Below are 21,797 nucleotides of genomic sequence, written 5' to 3' on the forward strand. Positions count from 1 at the left end.
ATAAGTCCACTAAAAGAGTAACTTCCTGAGTACAGTCCACATATAGTGGGCATCCCACTATATTTTTTCGAAAATGAAACACCGTGGCCCATTCAGTGGCAGAGAAATAACTGGATACTACGATTTTATGTGCGACCAAAACGTGTTGAAGATATGTGACCACAGAGAATGCATACCAAATATATAAATATGGAAGTACTTATTTCTGTGTGTTAGTTGGCAAAGTTACATCTGTGTGTTTTCTTTGGTCATGTATCTGTCACACTTGTTTTGGTCCCACCTGGAATGTTAACTTTTTGGTCCCCTCCCCAAATCAATCAATCAACCTAGAATCTTTAGCATCCAGTTATTCCTCTACCATTATTCGATTTTTCGAAAATTTTGTTCTGTGTGATGTACACTATACTGCACTGTACTGTACTCAAGAAGTTCCTGTTTTTGTGGAATTACATATGACATGTTAAGCTTTTATTGTATTCTTTCGTAAATAACACAAAATGGTTGGTTAGTTCATGTTGTTTAGCTATTCATTGTTTCTACATCGTGTTTTAAAAAATGGCAAAAATGGTTCAAATGGCTCTGAGCACTATGGGACTTAACATCTGAGGTCATCAGTCCCCTAGAACTTAGAACTACTTAAAGCTAACTAACCTAAGGACATCACACACATCCATGCCCGAGGCAGGATTCGAACCTGCGACCATTGCGATCGCGCGGCTCCAGACTGAAGCGCCTAGAACCGCTCGGCCACATCAGCCGGCTATCGTGTTTTATTTTATGACTATACAGTTACCTGGATGAGGGTTGAGCACCAAAATCGGTTGTAATAAGTAAGGAATACAATACAACACTGTGTTATGCATTTCTCGAAACTTGGTACAGTAGCTAACAACACAGAGGAAACTGTACAAACATTCCATGACTTCATCAAATGTCGATATAGTTCAAGAGAAAAATAAAGCACAATATACGTAACACTAAAAGTAATGGCATTCTGATAGCAAAATATTTTGCATTTTTTTTTTTTTTTGTTAAATGTAACAATCTCTGCATACCAAAAAAGATTATCACTTTTTTCCTACACTAGTCTCATGTCAAAGTAAAGGGACACCATATAATTGTGGATGCAACATTGACCTATCACAAGACGATGACGTAAGACGATAAAAACCGGTTCGTGATCCAATGAACAATATTTTTCAGAATAGTGGGTAAATGTTTCATTTTTAATAACCTTCACTGTAGGTCCTTGCAGGTGTTCAGTTTGTTGTAACAACGACTGGTTCGCAATTGTGTCATTATGGCTACAGGACCACATTTTCTCGGTAGCATTAATAATGAAAACGAGAGATTCTACATTTAAACTTACCACTGAAAGAAATCTGATGTACATGCACACATTTGGCAAGAAATGCACGATGTTTCTGTCAGAATGATTAATACAGGGTGATCCACGGGGAATACTACATTTTCAGTTGGCCACCTGGTAAGATGTAAATGTGCTCGCGCGCCATCTACCGCATCTAATCGGTGCAACACAGTGTGCCATTCAGTTCTGTATATAACGTCTGCCAATGCAATTTAGTATTTGGGTGGCGGAGGATTTCTGTCTTGGGCAAAGCGTTGTGGCTGTCTAACGCGCAGTGGGTCAAAGTAGAAACCGCAATTTCCGTGTCGCAGAAAGAATGACAATTTTCAGGCGGACAAAATAATGTCTCGAGGCGTGAATAGTGACCGGTGTGAATCAGAAGGAACCCTGAAATTACAGTTAGAACGCCGGAAAGTAGCCAACAGAGCCCACAGCAATCTGTCCATAGCCATTCCAGAACATAACAAACAAGATTTCAAGTTTCGTCCTTATAAGGGACAAGTGGCTCAACAGGTACAGCCGGGAGATCACGTGAGAAGGTGCAATTTCTGCACAAGATTCCTGAATACTAGACGCAGTTATAACAAATATTGTGATGTCTGATGGGGTAAACTTCCCTCCGAATGAGTTTGTCAATAGACAAAACTTCCTACGCTACTCAGACACAAACACGCAGATCATTCATGAAAAGGCCCTTGGTAACCCAAAGTTTCTCCTCCCCCCCCCCCCCCTCCCCCCCAGCAGCCGTCCAGTGAGCGTCAGTTCCCAGTGGTGCGTGGCCAAGGTTAATGATTCCTTTATTCTATAGGTGCAGGAACATCCCGATTGCACGCATAAGGTTTTAATAAGACGGGACTCAAGTCCATACGGCTACACTGAGACAGCACTTTCTACATCGAAGTCTCTCTCGATTCGGCGACATCTCATGGACGGCGCGATCACCTGATCTTTCAAGCCCTATATATATATATATATATTTTTTTTCTTCCTTGTAGGGTCATCTCAAATACAAAGTCTTTTCATGGCGTCTACCGAACACCGGCGAGTTGAAAGGTGCAATCCGGGAAAAAACAGAGGCCACGCCTCAATAAATGTTTCAGAACGTAATGAGGAGCTTTCAAGAACGTCTTCAACAAACCATCGCCCATGATGGAAGTCATTTGTGTGATGTACTTTTTAATAGATAAACTTATATCTTGATTTTCTTTAATGGCAACGTGTGTAGGTCTGTCATCAGTACGCTATATTGGTGTAAATGTACGCTTAAGTTCATAATAACCTAATTAAAACGTACTACAGTACTTCCTGTGGGCCAACCTCCACTCCAGGGGATCACTGTAAGGACGGCTTGCAATTTGAAAGACCAGATGAATACCTCACAGCGAAAACATCCACTCACGGACTGGCAGAAAGGTCTACAATTCTGCATCTTAAAAAAACCTCGTATGCCATTCGCCAAAAGACAAATTGTGGCCAGTCAACAGTCTGACGACTATTGCATATCTTCGAGTTAACGTTTTCAAACCTACTTATAACTTTTTCAGGAAATTGATCGGTTGCTAGCAGACAGAGCTCGATAACCACATCCCAGAGTAAAGTATGTATCTGCCTCTTGTGACTCTAAGTACAGCTGAAACATATTTATGCAACTGCACTGTTACACTATGGAAACTCCTGGCTGTGACAACTTACCAAAGTCGCTGGTGCAGAACGCAGTAGTCATCTCGTCTGGGGTACAGGGCCGGCACTCTGGAAAAACAAAAACAAAAAATATAATAACAGCCTGTGTTAGCCTACTAAGTGAAGGGCTTATTTCAATAGTGGTACGAGTCCATTTTTGTTCATTCTGAGATACAGAATCCTAAAGTTAAATGAGCGTAGTTGAGATCCCAGAAATATTCATGTATATTTCTGGTATCTCAACTGCAGATTTTTCAGCGCTCATTTAACTTTAGGACTCTGTATCTCAGAACGAACAAAAATGGACTTGTACCACTACTGAAATAAGTCCTTCAAATGTAAAGCAATATAAGAATGAGGGAAGGTACACCAAAAAATCGAGCATGTAACGGGAGTCCGCAGAAACTGGTCGATTTGTCAGAAGAAAGGAAACTTGAAGTACATTATCTGATCAAAGGTATCCAGACACCTGTTCGTGGACATTAATACGGGTGTGATCACCATTCCTCTTTATGCCAACCTGAACTCTACTGGGGGACTTTTCAGTTAGGTTTCAGACTGTCTCTGGAGGAATGGCAGCCCATTCTTTCTCAAGAGCCGAAACCAGAAAAGGTAGGGCGTTGGACGCTAAGGTCTGGAGCGAAGTCAACGTTCTGACTCTTCCCAAATGTCTTCCATTGGGTTAAGGTCGAAACTCTGACAAGCCAAACCATTCCAGGGAAGTTACTGTTGACAAACCATTGCTTCACAGATGCTGCTTCATGACAGGATGCATTGTCATGCTGATACAATCAAGCATCGTCTCAGAACAGTCCCTCTACCGTACTCAGTAAAATTTTAATATCCTTCCGCATTTAGCGTTTCCTGAAGTGGACTAAGGAGTCCACCCCCTACACACGAAAAACATCGCCATAGCGTACACAACCTCTTCCACACTCCACGTAATGGGAGGTATCGTAGTCCAGGCATTTGCCAAACCCAATCCATTCCATCGGATTGCCGCAGGGTGTAGCGTGGTTCATCACTCCAAATCATTTGCTTCGAGTCATCTACTGTCCAGTGGCGTCGCTCTTTACCTCACCTCAAGCACTGGTTATAGAAATGTGTGGTTTAGGAGAATCTTCTCGACCATTGTATCCCATCCGTTCCCAACTCCCTACGCATGATCATTGTGGTAGCACTGTGGACCTCAAGCACGATTCCTCTGCCTGATTTCATGCCATTTCCTTCAACCACCCCCGCAATGCCCAACGGTCAGTGCCGATCAACACAGAAGGTCTGCCTGGTGTTGACTTAGCTGCTCCTTTTCCCTCCCCTTTCCACTTCACAATCACATCACCAACAATCAACTAGGACAGCTTTAGAAACGTTGAAATGTCTACTTTTGGGAAGCTAGTTTTACATTTCTGAACATTTAAGCAAGTTGCCAATATTTTAACTACTTGGAAATCTCATCAAAATCGGACTGAATACTTGTGCAGTTTCTGTCAGACAGTACTTCGTTATAGGTAACAGTATCGTCTGTGAAAAGTCCGAGGTTACAATTAATACTTTCTGCAAGGTCGTTAACATCCAGCACGAACAGCTAGGGTTCTAACACACTTTCCTGTGGTACACCCGAAGTTACTTCGGCACCCGAAGTTACTTCTGCACCTGTCCCTGATTCTCCATCCGAGATAACTTACTGCCTATGAGTGTAGCGGACACTGAGCTCTTTACAGTTGAACCGGAAATTTTCCTTTCGAGGGTAATTCCGTTTTCGACTGGATACCCGAGCACGACTCGCCTACACAGATCAACTTCCGCCGCTTCTACAGGAATGTACTCTCCACAGGCGAGAGGGATATTCATTGAGGGCTAGAGAGACGGGAGGCACGTCGTATTGCGGGGACACAGTGGTGCTAGCCTGTGTGTTTGGGTACACGGCATGGGCGGCGGCGGCAGCAGGCGTCCTGTCCTGGGTAAACAGTTTACGCAGAGCGCGCTGAGTGAACGCCGTGGGAAGCGAGGCTGACTCGGGCACAGCCGTACCTACCGTATGTATGCCTGTTTGCCGCCTGTGCACCAAGTCGCGTTTTTGCCCTCGCCACAGCCACGGGCGTCTGCACTGCTGCCAGGGCCACGCAGCCGCTAGCACAGGCTTCGGGCGCGAAGCACAGCAGATTAAGCCCGAGAATCGCGTACGTGTCTGCGGACCAACAAAATGCTGTTAATCCCGACTGATGCAGCCATTGCCACGATGGATCGAAATGAACTTTCTTCCCCCTGTAACGGTTACACCTGCCTAATATCGAATAGGCACCCTGCGATGCACGCAGAAGTGCCGCAACACGACGTGGCATGGACTCGACTAATGTCTGAAGTAGTGCTGGAGGGAACTGACACCATGAATTCTCCAGGGCTGTCCATAAATCCGAGAGCAGGACGAGGAGGTGAAGATTTCTTATGCAGAGCACGTTGCAAGGCATCCCAGATACACTCAATAATCCAGAATGAGATATTCACCCTGCAGCGGAGTGTGCGCTGATATGAAACTTCCTGGCAGATTAAAACTGTGTGCCCGACCGAGACTCGAACTCGGGACCTTTGCCTTTCGCGGGCAAGTGCTCTACCAACTGAGCCACCGAAGCACGACTCACGCCCGGTACTCACAGCTTTACTTCTGCCAGTACCTCGTCTCCTACCTTCCAAACTTTACAGAAGCTCTCCTGCGAACCTTGCAGAACTAGCACTCCTGAAAGAAAGGATATTGCGGAGACATGGCTTAGCCACAGCCTGGGAGATGTTTCCAGAATGAGATTTTCACTTTGCAGCGGAGTGTGCGCTGATATGAAACTTCCTGGCAGATTAAAACTGTGTGCCCGACCGAGACTCGAACTCGGGACCTTTGCCTTTCGCCGGCAAGTGCTCTACCAACTGAGCTACCGAAGCACGACTCACGCCCGGTACTCACAGCTTTACTTCTGCCAGTACTTCGCAGGAGAGCTTCTGTAAAGTATGGAAGGTAGGAGACGAGGTACTGGCAGAAGTAAAGCTGTGAGTACCGGGCGTGAGTCGTGCTTCGGTAGCTCAGTTGGTAGAGCACTTGCCCGCGAAAGGCAAAGGTCCCGAGTTCGAGTCTCGGTCGGGCACACAGTTTTAATCTGCCAGGAAGTTTCACTCAATAATGTTCATGTCTGGGGTGTTTGGTGGCCAGCGGAAGTGTTTAAACCCAGAATAGTGTTTCTGGAGCCACTCTGTAGCAATTCTGGACGTTTGTGGAGTCTCATTGTCCTGCTGGGATTGCCCAAGTCCGCCGGAATGCACAATGGACATGAATGGATGCAGGTGATCGAACAGGATGCTTAGCCGGCCGCAGTGGCCTTGCGGTTCTGGGCGCTACAGTCTGGAACCGAGCGACCGCTACGGTCGCAGGTTCGAATCCTGCCTCGGGCATGGATTTGTGTGATGTTCTTAGGTTAGTTAGGTTTAATTAGTTCTAAGTTCTAGGCGACTGATGACCTCAGAAGTTAAGTCGCATAGTGCTCAGAGCCATTTTGAACAGGATGCTTAAGTACGTGTCACCTGTCAGAGTGGTCTCTACAACGTATCAGGGGTCCCATATCACTCCAACTGCACACGCCCCATACCATTATAGAGCCTCCACCAGCTTGAACAGTCCTCTGCTGACATGCAGCGTCCGTTGATTCATGACGTTGTCTCCATAGCCGTACAAATCCATCTGCTCGATACAATATGAAACGAGACTCGTCCAACCAGACATGTTTCCAATCAACAACAGTCCAATGTCAGTGCTGACGGGCCAAGGCTTTATGTCGTGCAGTCATCAAGGGAACACGAGTGAGCCTTCGGCTCCGAAAACACATACCGATGATGTTTCGTCGAATGGTTCGCACACTGACACTCGTTGATAGCCCAGCATTAAAATCTTCAGCAATTTGTGGAAGTGTTGCACTTCTGTCACTTTCTCTCTTCAGTCGTCGTTGGTCCCGTTCTTGCAGGATGTTTTTCCGGCCGCTGCGATGTCTGAGATTTGATGTTTCACCTGATTCCTGATATTTGCGGTACACTTGTGAAGCAGTTGTACGGTAAAATCCCCCACTTCATCGCTACCCCTGAGATTCTGTGTCCCATCGCTCGTGCGCCGACCGTAACACCACGTTCAAACTCGCTTGAATCTTGGTAACATGGCACTGTGGCAGCAGTAACCGATCTAACAACTGCGCCAGACACTTGTCTTATTGAGGCGTTGCCGAACGCAGCGCCGTATTCTGCCTCTTTACATGTCTCTGTATTTAAATACTCATGCCTATACCAGTTTCTTTGGCGTTTCATAGCATATTAGTCCAGACCCGTGATGAATTTGTGAAATGATTTTTTTCTGCTAGGCTGTTTCTTGTTCTTCTTCTTCCTGCATGTACCATGCGTTTGCCTTTGATGTGCTTTCAGATGAAATTATTGGCCTTTCCACCTCTTCCTCGGTCCTCCAAACAACATTCTGCCCAATGGGTAATAATTCATCAATTTTGGTATTCTGTCGTCTTCCGTGCTTGTTCCTGTACTCCTTATTCTGTCCATGTAAGTTTTTTACTCCTGTAAGCTGATGAGTTTTGCATTTGCTACTACTCCTGAACTGTCGGTGTTGCTGCACGCCGGCCACTGTGGCCGAATGGTTCTAGGCGCTTCAGTCCGGAACCGCACTGCTGCTGCTGCTGCTGCGGTCGCCGATTCGAATCCTGCCTCGGGCGTGAATGTGTGTGCTGTCCTTAGTTAGGTTTAAGTAGTTCTAAGTCTAGGGGACTGAGGACCTCCGATGTTAAGTCCCGTAGTGCTTAGAGCAATTTGAAGCTGTTTTGTTGCTGAACGCCGACTGCAGGGAGTCATACGAATGGCGTCCATGGCTGCCGGTTTTCAAATGACAAAACGTAAGTCGCGCACTCCTGTCAACGTCATACTGTCCACCCACGGCCAGAGTTCTACCTTGACGACCAGCTGCTCAATGTTACGCAGTGTTATCCCTTTTTGGGACGGTTCTTCGATGACCAGTTGACTTGGACATCTCACCTTGCCAACTTAAGTAAACATGCTGGTCACACCTTATTCTTTTACGTCTGCCTCTAGTTTTCTCTCTCGACTCGTCGTTATCTTTCCTGAGATTTTACCAACTTATCGGCGTTTGCTGTTTCCTTGCAGTAATGAAGGGTGTGGACGCACCGGTCGGATGCAAAGGGTGCGCCTCCCGTCGTATGACGTGGCCCAGGAGCCTCCATTTGCTTTCTGGGCGGGGCAACTCTCCCGCCTTCATCCCTATACCCCTCTCCCACTTCTATTTGGTTCTGTCTCTAGGTTTTATTCATTCTCTGGTACAATCAGGTTCATCGGGGTTTGTGTTTTGTACCTTTCCTCTCTGGGGACTACTCCCGGCTTGACAGACAAAGGACTGAAGGACCGAAGACCTCTTAGTTTGCTCCCTTTACCGCAACAATCCATCCATCTTCTCTGATATCAGCGTTCATGCTGCTGTCGGATAGTGTGCACCCAGTTACTTTTCTTAGGTATTTGATCTCCGTCATTTATAATCTTTCCTCACTTCTTTTTGTTACAGCCCACGACTCACTTCCATATGTTAGAACCGACATCGTTTCGAAGAACCTGATTACGGTTTCCTTTCTTACTTAAGTTCTGAAAGTTTTTTAAATCTTTCTAATTTATCTTCTATGTCCATTTATGTTAGGAATGCGATAGTAAATACTAAGACTCAAGGGGTTTACTCTTTTGTAATCATGCGACAGATTAATTTATATGCCACAACTGGCCAATTACAACTAGGGTCAGAAGATCACCAAAACAGAGTAATATACTTGAAGATGGACTTATAATCCGAAACCTAGGTTGTGCAATAATAATAAATTGTGAAACAAGGCTAAAAACAGTGTTCGTTTAGTTAAAACAGAACGTAATAACATAAAAGTGGAATTACAGAGGAAGACATTAGCTGCAGACTACTTTCATGTCATTTGTGCTATAGTGAAACTCAAGTGATTAAATAATTGTTCTTTTATCACAGTAGTGAGCTCAGACACCATATGCTCCATTGTGCTATAGCTTTACGGCCATAGATAGGCTAGCAGAAAGAATCAGACAACTTTGCAGCTGGCCTCGAAGAAGAAATCGCGCAAAAGATGATAGGGTTCATACGCCACGGAAACAATCCCGTATGTTGGCTTCAGTAAGAATAAAGCTGAAACAAATGGCGGCTTTAGGGACGGAAGCCAGGTACAGCTTATGTCCAGTCGACACCACTAATTTGCCACTAAGGGACAGGTGTTTCATTTTTCAGTCCTCCTACGTCTTGTCCGCTAGTGCGAAACAATAGCAAGGATAACGAAACTTGTTAACATGCTGTGCATCATATATGGACATTAGTATGATTTGTATTACGTAGCGGCTTGAAGAAGATAATCTTTTATATGAATAACGATAGAAACCTACGGTGGGTTTAAACTTGAGTTTAGGGACGAAAAGTTTACTTTGGCGCAGTTGTAAGCTGCCAGTTCATACGCTTGCAGCACTTATCTACATCTACATCTACATCTATACTCCGCGAGCCACCTTACGGTGTGTGGCCGAGGGTACTTATTGTACCACTATCTGATCCCCCCTTCCTTGTTCCATTCACGAATTGTGCGTGGGAAGAACGACTGCTTGTAAGTCTCTGTATTTGCTCTAATTTCTCGGATCTTTTCGTTGTGATCATTACGCGAGATATATGTGGGCGGTAGTAATATGTTGCCCATCTCTTCCCGGAATGTGCTCTCTCGTAATTTCGATAATAAACCTCTCCGTATTGCGTAACGCCTTTCTTGAAGTGTCCGCCACTGGAGCTTGTTCAGCATCTCCGTAACGCTCTCGCGCTGACTAAATGTCCCCATGACGAATCGCGCTGCTTTTCGCTGGATCATGTCTATCTCTTCTATTAATCCAACCTGGTAAGGGTCCCATACTGATGAGCAATACTCAAGAATCGGACGAACAAGCGTTTTGTAAGCTACTTCTTTCGTCGATGAGTCACATTTTCTTAGAATTCTTCCTATGAATCTCAACCTGGCGCCTGCTTTTCCCACTATTTGTTTTATGTGATCATTCCACTTCAGATCGCTCCGGATAGTAACTCCTAAGTATTTTACGGTCGTTACCGCTTCCAATGATTTACCACCTATGGCATAATCGTACTGGAATGGATTTCTGCCCCTATGTATGCGCATTATATTACATTTATCTACGTTTAGGGAAAGCTGCCAGCTGTCGCACCATGCATTAATCCTCTGCAGGTCCTCCTGGAGTACGTACGAGTCTTCTGATGTTGCTACTTTCTTGTAGACAACCGTGTCATCTGCAAATAGCCTCACGGAGCTACCGATGTTGTCAACTAAGTCATTTATGTATATTGTAAACAATAAAGGTCCTATCACGCTTCCCTGCGGTACTCCCGAAATTACCTCTACATCTGCAGATTTTGAACCGTTAAGAATGACATGTGTTCTTTCTTCTAGGAAATCCTGAATCCAATCACAAACCTGGTCCGATATTCCGTAAGCTCGTATTTTTTTCACTAAACGTAAGTGCGGAACCGTATCAAATGCCTTCCTGAAGTCCAGGAATACGGCATCAATCTGCTCGCCGGTGTCTACGGCACTGTGAATTTCTTGGGCAAATAGGGCGAGCTGAGTTTCACATGATCTCTGTTTGCGGAATCCATGTTGGTTATGATGAAGGAGATTTGTATTATCTAAGAACGTCATAATACGAGAACACAAAACATGTTCCATTATTCTACAACAGATTGACGTAAGCGAAATAGGCCTATAATTATTCGCATCTGATTTATGACCCTTCTTGAAGGGTTCACTAGTTCATTACCACACTTGCGCCGAGTCGAGTTAACACACCAACAAATTTCGTTTCAACAGGCGAAATTTCAGCAACAATTGTGCGCCTTTGTTCCCGTCGTGAGCAGGGCACTGCAGTCCCTACAGCATAAGGTGCGCTCGGATCTGGCATTGCATCATTGGCCTCCAAGGCCGCCTCGTTCATTTCCGTGTCCGGCCAGCTTTTCCAGAAGGCAGGCACTCCAATGACCTTGTTATTTGCCTCGGTCACGTCCTGTGTCGTGCAAGGTTGCCCAATAGAGGAACTATGAGCAAGTAGCCCGTATTTAGCACTGCTCCACACTCGCAGGAGGCGTTACCATCAGATGGAAGGGTGCTCCAGTTTTGCATGTTGGTCTTGCAACAGGGGACGCCCACCTAAGACGACTGATTGGTTTCCAAACAGGATAGAGTACATCACTACCTAAGACTCTCTCTTCCTTTGCAAAGATATCTGGCGGCAGCTTGTTCTTCTATCTGGTGACGCAGTTAGAGTCTTAGAGCTCTTTCTGAATGTCAGTGGACAGACTAAAGCTTGATGATCGTGCAGTACACGACTGCTCCTCAAAAGACAGCAATGGCCTTTCTGATAGTGGGTGAGCTACTCCAACAATCGGGTAGAAGTTGTCGACTGGTGTTGGCTTATTCAAACAGTCTCACTGACTACAGTGTCATCCTGCTTGGTGAGAGCAGATGCAGTCCACACACGTGAGGCGTTCCCAGCAGCTAACACACACAAATGAAGAGCAGAAGTTCCCAGCTCGTGAGAACTAACTCCTTAGATGGCGGCTGTGGACTTCCTCAAAACATCGTTCTCTCACAGTGCTCCAGTATGGTGTTACGACAATGTTCTGTGATGAGTAACACTTGGATGTACAAATGCTGCATAATACTGAAGTGCTCCGTCTTGTCATGTGACGTCCAGTTCGCGCCCGACTTCTCTATTCCATATGTGAAATGCGCACATCTGGGTCTTATTGGGATTTGACTTTAGATGAATGACCACATACTGAGGGCCAGGCGTATATAAACATGGAGTCAGTTTTTCCTTCTATCTTAGGCGGCCACTGTTGTATCATAAACGTAGATGAAATGCCTGAAGCGTTCTGTAATGGCGCGGTTGGTTTAAAGATTAAAAAGCACTATACCAAGCATGCTGCCTTGAGGTGAGCCTTTCTTTAATATGTGTCATCTGCTCTTCTTATCCTCGACAGAGACCTGAAGTCTTCTATACTGCAGGAGAGTCGCTATGAGGAATGCTAATCGCTAATCACTAGCAAGATGGTAAATTTTCTTCAGCAACTTACAGTGGTTAACAGTGTCGTAGGCAGGTGTTAAATAGACAAAGGCAACTCCAGTCATTTAACCCTGTTCGAAACCATGCTCACAGAGATGGCTGGTGTTCAGTATCCGACTGCAGCACGATTTTCCAGTCTGAAAACCAGCTTGCTGAGAAATGAGCTTTCCTTCGATTATGATGTAATGCCTGATCTCAAAGTGTGTGAAGTTTTGTTTGTGGTGTCACCGCCAGACACCACACTTGCTAGGTGGTAGCCTTTAAATCGGCCGCGGTCCGTCAGCATACGTCGGACCCGCGTGTCGCCACTATCAGTGATTGCAGACCGAGCGCCGCCACACGGCAAATGTAGTCTAGAGAGACTCCCTAGCACTCGCCCCAGTTGTACAGCCGACTTTGCTAGCGATGATTCACTGTCAACTTACGCTCTCATTTGCAGAGACGATAGTTTAGCATAGCCTTCAGCTACGTCATTTGCTACGACCTAGCAAGGTCCACAAGTTACTGTGTGTCTTCTGAACAGATAAGATTGTGAATCATGTACCGCCAAGAGCGACGTTCCTCATTAATGGATTAAAGTTAAGTATCAACTAGCTACGTCCACTTTCTGAATTCTAATTCCTTGTCTCACATCAGTATAGTTCTTCCCTCCTCACACCAGCCTGCGTGAGCTAAAACGCGAGCATTTCGGCCTCCAGTTGTAACACTGTGTTTGCTCTTCTGCCAACACAACATTGTTTGTGCGTATTTCTGCAAGATTCTGCGTGCGTGCCTGCTCATCCAGCAACTTGGGACTAACAGCTAATACCGATAGCTGTCAATATGACAGCTCCAGATGTGCTCGGAGAAGTATGGGACTTGTTTGACTATCATCAAGATGTTTGTCCAGCAGTCGGTGGAGGGCGCAGTTGAGGTTTGCGAATAGCAAGTCGGAAATACGATCGTAAACGTCATTGTAAAACGAACGCCAAGGTTGTATGTTTCTGAATATAAACTCGGAAAGTTCTGTTGAATGGAATTTTTGTAGTCCTGCGGGTTAAGTTAAAATTCACACCAACTTTCTATTACTCATTCAAGTAGGAGATGCACAAGACGTCCTTGGACCCATCATTCGAAGCGAAAAGGTCTAGTAAAGATTGGCATTAAAACACATACCTGAAGAGCTATGACCGTTTCTTCATCTTCGATGAAGAACTCTTAGCTCTTCTAGGTACGCATTTTAGAGCCCATACTTATTGTACTTTTTCGCTTCGAATGATCATTCTTGTCATGTCCCCGAAAACTGACCATTCCGTCTGCGATACCCCGTAGTTGTGTAGTCAGATAAATGTTCTGAAACACTTTGTACAGGGCCGCAGCCAAGGATACGTACAGGCCTTTAAAAAAGCGGGATTGTGTAAACTTCTTTACGCACGTGGAGGAGTGAAGAAGCTAGCTACATGGCTAGCACGGTAAAGGAGCTACTGATGCGGCGTGGAGCTCGGTTCCCACAGCCGGCGGCAGTTGCACAGTCTGGCCTAGCGGCCGGACAACTTTTCCGAGCACGTCTGCCCGTCTGTATTCCCAGCACTCGTCTCCCGTCCAGCTAAGTCCCGGCTGCCCCGAGTGCCGATCTACCATGAGTACACAACGATACGGCACAAGAACCGGGCTCGCCAGGAGTAGCGACCAGCTGCTCTTACACAATACGGGGAACTACCGAAATGGCGCGAACCGCCTCTTTTTTTTTTTATCAGATCTACTAGCTTACATCTGCAACACAGTTTCTTCCGTCCTCCCTATTCGCAATATAACTTGTGTATATGAAGTTCACGTGCCCTCAATTACGTTGAAGTAGTATATCCCAAAACAAGAAGTTATAATCACAAACAGCCCACAGCACAGTCTATTAGTAACGTGTGATAATTAATACGCGTTGTATAAGTAATGGAACATATATTTTTTCTGAAAGCAGGTTGGTTTTATTCAGAAAGAAGGATCCTTTATTGTATGATTATATGATAGCGGAACAAACACTGGTAGCAGTTACTTCTGTAAAATATCTGGGAGTATGCGTGCGGAACGATTTGAAGTGGAATGATCATATAAAATTAATTGTTGGTAAGGCGGGTACCAAGTTGAGATTCATTGGGAGAGTGCTTAGAAAATGTAGTCCATCAACAAAAGAGGTCGCTTACAAAACACTCGTTCGACCTATACTTGAGTATTGCTCATCAGTGTGGGATCCGTACCAGATCGGTTTGACGGAGGAGAGAGAGAAGATCCAAAGAAGAGCGGCGCGTTTCGTCACAGGGTTATTTGGTAACCGTGATAGCGTTACGGAGATGTTTAATAAACTCAAGTGGCAGACTCTGCAAGAGAGGCGCTCTGCATCGCGGTGTAGCTTGCTCGCCAGGTTTCGAGAGGGTGCGTTTCTGGATGAGGTATCGAATATATTGCTTCCCCCTACTTATACCTCCCGAGGAGATCACGAATGTAAAATTAGAGGATTAGAGCGCGCACGGAGGCTTTCAGACAGTCGTTCTTCCCGCGAACCATACGCGACTGGAACAGGAAAGGGAGGTAATGACAGTGGCACGTAAAGTGCCCTCCGCCACACACCGTTGGGTGGCTTGCGAAGTATAAATGTAGATGTAGATGTAGAATTGCAAGACACCATATTAATCTCCACTATTTTGGCTACCAAACGCTATTTTTCAATATAATATCCGTTCAATGCCACTGCTTTACACCAACTTAATGCGTGGTTCCTCTCTACTGGCCGGCCGCGGTGGTCTCGCGGTTCTAGGCGCTCAGTCCGGAACCGCGCGACTGCTACGGTCGCAGGTTCGAATCCTGCCTCGGGCATGGATGTGTGTGATGTCCTTAGGTTAGTTAAGTTTAAGTATTTCTAAGTTCTAGGGGACTGATGACCTAAGATGTTTAGTCCCATAGTGCTCAGAGCCATTTGAACCAGCCAGCCTCTCTACTGGTCGACAACGGAGCAAACGTCTTCCCACCGCCCACGTACAGCTTCTGACTAAGCCTATCCTTCATTGCGCCAAACGGATGGAACTCGGAAGGTGCGAGGTCTTCGCCACAGGGTGGATGAGGAAGATCAGTCAAATGAACTTTTGAGTTCCTCTCGGGCGAGCAGACTTTTTTTTTTTTTTTTTTGCGAGGAACTCACTGAAGTCGTTTGTCGTTTCTTCAGTTTCCTGAAGGTAGCACAATCAGAGGTGATCTATGAAAGGCTATTCTGAAATGATAATTAAATAGACGCCCTAGCTGCAAGCAAGCGTTGATACACTTCATTGGGGACATGTTGAAAATGTGCGCCCCGACCGGGACTCGAACCCGGGATCTCCTGCTTACATGGCAGACGCTCTATCCATCTGAGCCACTCGTGCGGGACTTGGTAGATTAATCTGCATGATGGTCGCATCCGTTTTAGGCGACATCGAAGTGAACGGACATTGGAAGCGTGTATTCGTCATCGCCATACTGGCGTATCACCCGGCGTGATGGTATAGGGTGCCATTGGTTGCACGTCTCTGTCAGCTCTTGTTCGCATTGACGGCACTTTGAACAGTGGACGTTACATTTCAGATGCGTTACGACCCCTGGCTCTACCCTTCTTTCGATCCCTGCGAAACCCTACATTTCAGCAAGGTAATGCACGACCGTATGTAGCAGGTCCTGTACGGGCCTTTCGACTGCTGCCCTGGCCAGCACATTCTCCAGATCTCTCACCAATTGAAAACGTCTCGTCAATGGTGGCCGAGCAACTGGCTCGTCTCAATACGCCAGTTACTACTCTTGATGAACTGTGGTATCGTGTCGAAGCAGCTGTACCTGTACACGCCATCTAAGCTCTGTTTGACTCAATGCCTAGGGGTATCCAGGCCGTTATTAGGGCCAGAGGTGGTGGTTGTCGGTACTGATTTCTGAGGATCTATGCACCCAAATTGTGTGAAAATGTAATCACATGTCAGTTCTATTATAATATATTTGTCCAATGAATACCCGTTTATCATCTGTATTTCTTCTTGGTGTAGAAATTTTTATGGGGAGTAGTTTATGTTATACGTTTCTTGCCTCATTCGTTGCTTCATGTCTGGGAAATAGGGCGACTTCGTGACTACCCCCTTGTGAGTGAAGAGACGTGAGTTAGGAGAGTGGTAGCTGCGGGACTGACCTTCGAAGGGGTCGTAGGCGGCTCCGCCGCGCGGCAGCGGCTGCAGGTCGTAGACGAAGGCGGCGGCGGCGCGTGGGGGCGGCGCGCCCGCGGGCGGCGGGTCGGCCTCGACGTAGAGCGCGGCGCGGCCCCCGCGGCTGTTGAAGCAGCGCGCGGCGCGCGTCTCGCCCGGCACCAGCAGCGGCGCCAGCGCGCGCTCGCCCTCCAGGAAGACGCGCGCGCCCGCGAACTGCCGGCTCTGGTTGCGCCCGTGGTCGTGCTCGCGGTCGTGGTCGCGGTCGTGGCCCGGCTGCGCCCTGATGCAGCCGCGGAACTCGCGGCCGCCGCCCAGCCGCAGCACGACGCGAAGCGCGCCCCGGGGGTAGGACCAGCGCACCGCGCCCTCGCGGCACCGCAGGTACACCGGCGTCACAAGCCGAGAGCCGCCGCTGCCCGACAGCCCGCTGCAGACAACACCAGACACACAGCACGTCACTACCCGCTCCCCAGCGAGGGCCACTGCTAGCACGTACAGGGGGACCGTAAGAATTTGTCTCACCGATTACATTCGTACACTCTATGTGCAGTAAGACTGCTGATGAAATATCGATATATCGATGTATCTATATTATGAATATAATAGAGGGAAACATTCCACGTGGGAAAAATATATCTAAAAACAAAGATGATGTGACTTACCAAATGAAAGCACTGGCAGGTCGATAGACACACAAACAAACACAAACATACACACAAAATATTAACTTTCGCAACCAACGATTGCTTCATCAGGAGAGAGGGAAGGAGAGGGAAAGACGAAAGGGTGGGTTTTGAGGGAGAGGGTAAGGAGTCATTCCAATCCCGGGAGCGGGAAGACTTACCTTAGGGGGAAAGAATGTCTGCTTGTGTCTGTGTATGTGCGGATGGATGTGTGTGTGTGTGTGTGTGTGTGTGTGTGTGTGTGTGTGTGTGTGTGTGCGCGCGCGCCCGCGCGAGTGTATACCTGTCCTTTTTTCCCCCTAAGGTAAGTCTTTCCGCTCCAGGGATTGGAATGACTCCTTACCCTCTCCCTTAAAACCGAATCCTTTCGTCTTTCCCTCTCCTTCCCTCTTTCCTGATGATGCAACCGTTGGTTTCGAAAGGTAGAATTTTGTGTGTATGTTTGTGTGTCTATCGACCTGCCAGTGCTTTCATTTGGTAAGTCACATCATCTTTGTTTTTAGATGTTTCTATATTCCTATATTAGGTATAAAGTATTTATTCCACAAAAGCATGTAATCAGAATAATAGACGGGAGTCCACCCAAGATCATCCTTCAGACATTTATTTAAGGATCTAGGGATATTCACAGTAGCTTCTCAGTATATATACTCTCTTATGAAATCTGTCATTAACAACCAAACCCAATTCAAAAGTAATAGCAGTGTGCATTAGTTCAATACTAGGAGAAAGGATGATCTTCACTATGCAAGATTAAATCTAACTTTGGCACAGAAAGGGGTGAATTATACTGCCACTAAAGTCTTTTGTCACTTACCAAATAGTATCAAAAGTCTGACAGATAACCAACAAGTATTTAAAAAGAGATTAAAATAATTTCTGAATGACAACTCCTACTCCATAGAGGAATTTTTAGATATAAATTAAGAAATAAACAAACAAAAAAGTTATAATCTCTAATCTAATCTAACCTCGCATTCGGGAGGACGACAGTTCAATCCCGCGTCCGGCCATCCTGATTTAGGTTTCCCGTGGATTCCGTAAACCGCTCCACACAAATGCCGGGATGGTTCCTTTGAAAGGGCACGGCCGACTTCCTTCCCCATCCTTCCTTAATCCGATGAGACCGATGACCTCGCTGCTTGGCATCCTCCCTCCAAAACAGTCCAAAATGTATCTATATTCCGACTTGAAAATACATGCGCTGTCTTTATATCGATGTATCGATGTTTCTTCAAAGAAGTTTCAGCGTATATTTGCAATATTTCCTCCCGGTATATCGATAAGAAATGGCAGTATTGAGTAGCAATATTTTTTGTTTATATTACGTTCTTTGAAATTGTATTAGAAGATAATTTTACTTTCGTTGGTTGATCTTACTACTTTTTGAGTTTTCATCACATGCAGTCTGTCTCCCTGACTGTGTGAAGCTGGTATAGGTGGCACGAACAAGTAGTCCGGCTGCACTGCGGCGGGAGGAAGAGGCTGGGGTGTCCGTGTGAACGCAGTATCAAGATTTCCAATGTGAAGAAATAGCAGCACAGCTGTTGCGTTAAAAAACAATTTTTAACGTAGCTAGTGTGTTATTTTTTCACATTGGCATTCTGCGAAATCAGTTCCTGAAATTGATGAACAAAACTGTAAATGGCGTGATTGGTATTTACGGTGGAGACGTGTGAGAGGAAATGCTGACGAAATCGGTGTTCGGAGCTATCAACAGAAACTGCGACATTTAAATTCACCACGCAATTTTCACACTACACAACTGCTGAGTCACTGGCGTTTTCAGAAATGAAGAAACAGGGAGGTCAACATGGAATTGCCGGCCGGTGTGGCCGTGCGGTTCTAGGCGCTTCAGTTTGGAACCGCGTGACCGCTACGGTCGCAGGTTCGAATCCTGCCTCGGGCATGGATGTGTGTGATGTCCTTAGGTTAGTTAGGTGTAAGTAGTTCTAAGTTCTAGGGGACTGATGACCACAGATGTTAAGTCCCACAGTGCTCAGAGCCATTTGAACATGGAATTGCTCTGGACAAATCCGGTACGCGACAGACCCACCGCACAGCTTTCATTAAAAGAGAGAGAGAGAGAGAGAGAGAGAGAGAGAGAGAGAGAGAGAGAAAAAGAAAGAACTACTTAAACCTAATTTAACATAAGGACATCACACACATCAATGCCCGAGGGGCAGGATTCGAACCTGCGACCATAGCAGCAGCGTGGTTCCGGTCTGAAGCGCCTAGCACCGCTCGGTCACAGCGGCCGGGCATCTTTTATTTGTGCCTCTTACACGCAGTAGCCGTGGTTATCGCCAAGAGTGAACGAACATCGTTCTCCTTTCAATACTTGCTCTTATTGGGATAATCAGGCTGCTAGCTTCTTTACGTACAGAATATCTAATAATAAATCGATACTTAAATATACAGCTCTAAAATCGGCAGTATATTTGCAATGTACAGGTGATATTTTTATAGGCCGGTACGTCGATAGCACGTACTTCTTTCGATATATCGACGGCAGATAACGATATCCTTTGAAATATCGATTTATCGGATTCCTTATACTGATAAAAATATCAACGGTCCTAATGTGTAGGATACGGCCAGCTCTGTAACATACGTGCACAAGAAGACGCAATTCCGCATCATTTTCACGAATATCGATTTTGAAAACTTTACGCGTGCTTATACACTGTATGTGGTCGCTTGTATGCCAGGAGTCTGCAGCAGACCGATAAGCAATTGGTTTCATAAGCGCGCGATCGAAGTATCGAATCTCACTGCCGATACGCCATTTTTTTTTCATTCCCACGTAATTCTAACAGCACAGATTTACTCGAAATATCTTGTGAATCCTTTTATTGTTTCCGATCTCGTTAAAAAAACTTCATCTCCTTTTTGCAGGATATATACTACAAAAATAATAAATGAGTCATTAAATATTGATAATGTCCATGTGCTCAATAGACTCTTGTCAGAATTACGTGGGAATGAAAAAAAAAATGCCAGAAGGGATGTTCGATCTACAGACCTCGCGGTCTTTGTATTAGATGGTTACCCGCTTGGATACGAACTCTTGAACATTTGCGACCATATGAAGAACATAAGCACGCGCAAATATCTTCAAACTCTATTTTCTCGAAAACGGTTGAGAACTGCATCTTCCTGTTTACATATCTGGAAGTCCTAGTCGTGCCCTACACTCCCTGCCAGTATGAATCAGATCGGTGAGCGAAACTCGTACGGTTCCCTTGTTATAACGGAACATCCGTCTGACAGGCAGATATAGTTCACGTTTGTTGCGGCAAAAGTGCTGAAAATTGCCCTATGCTTCTCGCCGGCTAGAAGAATCTCATTTGATATTTAGTCATGGTGCAGTAGTGGTCACGTGTTTCGTTGTGGCGATTTACCCAAGAAAACTTGCTTCCATTCCAGACCAACACGCCGAAAAGGCAAATGTTCCAGTTAAGAGCAAATATTCACCCGCCTCACAGACTGATGTCCCTGAATTCGCACTATTGCACTTTACAGGCGGATAATCCAATTTATTCTTTAAATTCTTTTAAACGGCATTGTCAGTTACCTGACTACGCTACAACGTAAATTTATATTTTCGTGGGTTTACTTAGAAGAATTTGTAGCAAATTACTTCGTTCATAAATCCAAAACTGCCAAATTACTTATTTTAAAGAAATTATGAAGATGATGGGGCCGATGTTTTCTGAAGACTGACTCTGCAGTTGACTCCTGACGAAAACCATCTGTCAATGGTAGAACACGACAGAGACTCAGAAATATCCGAAAATGGTTTGTATCGGGATACTTCCACCAAACTAAAAATGTGAGCAACCTCAATTCTGATGATAATGTGCCACATACGATAAACATCAACAGAAACTCATATACATAAAAAAACTGGCAAATGCGAAGTACTGTCAGGAAATGAGGTCAGGACTAGCCCAGAGACAAAGTGGACTGAGAAAAGAGAAAAACACAAAACACACACACACACACACACACACACACACACACACACACGAGAGCATCCGCCAGCTCCTTGTAAATTCCGGAAAGACTGGAATATAATAGCTTTACGTGATCCGCTATGGTCCGATCGCACCTAATGATATACTGTTTTTACGTTTAAAGCCAATTTTTTTGAAACTTTTTAGTAACCATCGATACTGAATGCACGAAGTAGCGACAACTATACCTCTCCTTTGATTTGTTATCCAGAAGAAACGTCTATGGTCTTTTACATGTTTGCAATTACCTAATGGTCGTTTAGAGCTGTGCTTTCACGTCCCACACATCACAACCTTCTCATTACAGGTATGTGGTGGTTCTTTTGATGTCCAGCAGTTCAGATGGAACTGTCCTAATGAGACTGTCACATTCATATGGTATGACATGATACGTGAATAGGTGCAACGTTTGTTAGAATTACTTTATACCATCTCTTCTGTAAATGATTGTCCTCTATGCATATTTGATTATTTCATACATTTTTGCTGTACAGAGATCCTGTGATGATGGCAATTAACCGAAATCGGTAGCGATGACAAAGGAAAGACCGACAGCTGCATGTAATGCATTCTATACAACTGAAATTTCATCATTCTGTCACTGAAGCACGTACGCTGACAGAAGTAT

At 45.5% G+C, this 21,797-nt stretch overlaps 1 protein-coding gene across 1 annotated transcript in view; it reads right to left on the reverse strand.

The window, feature by feature from the left end:
- LOC124619964 (meteorin-like protein) overlaps positions 1-21,797 on the reverse strand; it is a 306,024-nt gene that overhangs the window by 6,857 nt on the left and 277,370 nt on the right. The window contains exons 2-4 of the mRNA XM_047146625.1: positions 16,742-16,894; positions 16,452-16,687; positions 3,062-3,118 (exon numbers count right to left, since the gene is read on the reverse strand). Coding sequence (XP_047002581.1) covers positions 3,062-3,118; positions 16,452-16,687; positions 16,742-16,894 — 446 coding nt within the window. The remainder of the gene's footprint in view (positions 1-3,061; positions 3,119-16,451; positions 16,688-16,741; positions 16,895-21,797) is intronic.

Source organism: Schistocerca americana, chromosome 6, assembly GCF_021461395.2.
Source record: "Schistocerca americana isolate TAMUIC-IGC-003095 chromosome 6, iqSchAmer2.1, whole genome shotgun sequence".
Classification (NCBI taxonomy): Eukaryota; Metazoa; Arthropoda; class Insecta; order Orthoptera; family Acrididae; genus Schistocerca; species Schistocerca americana.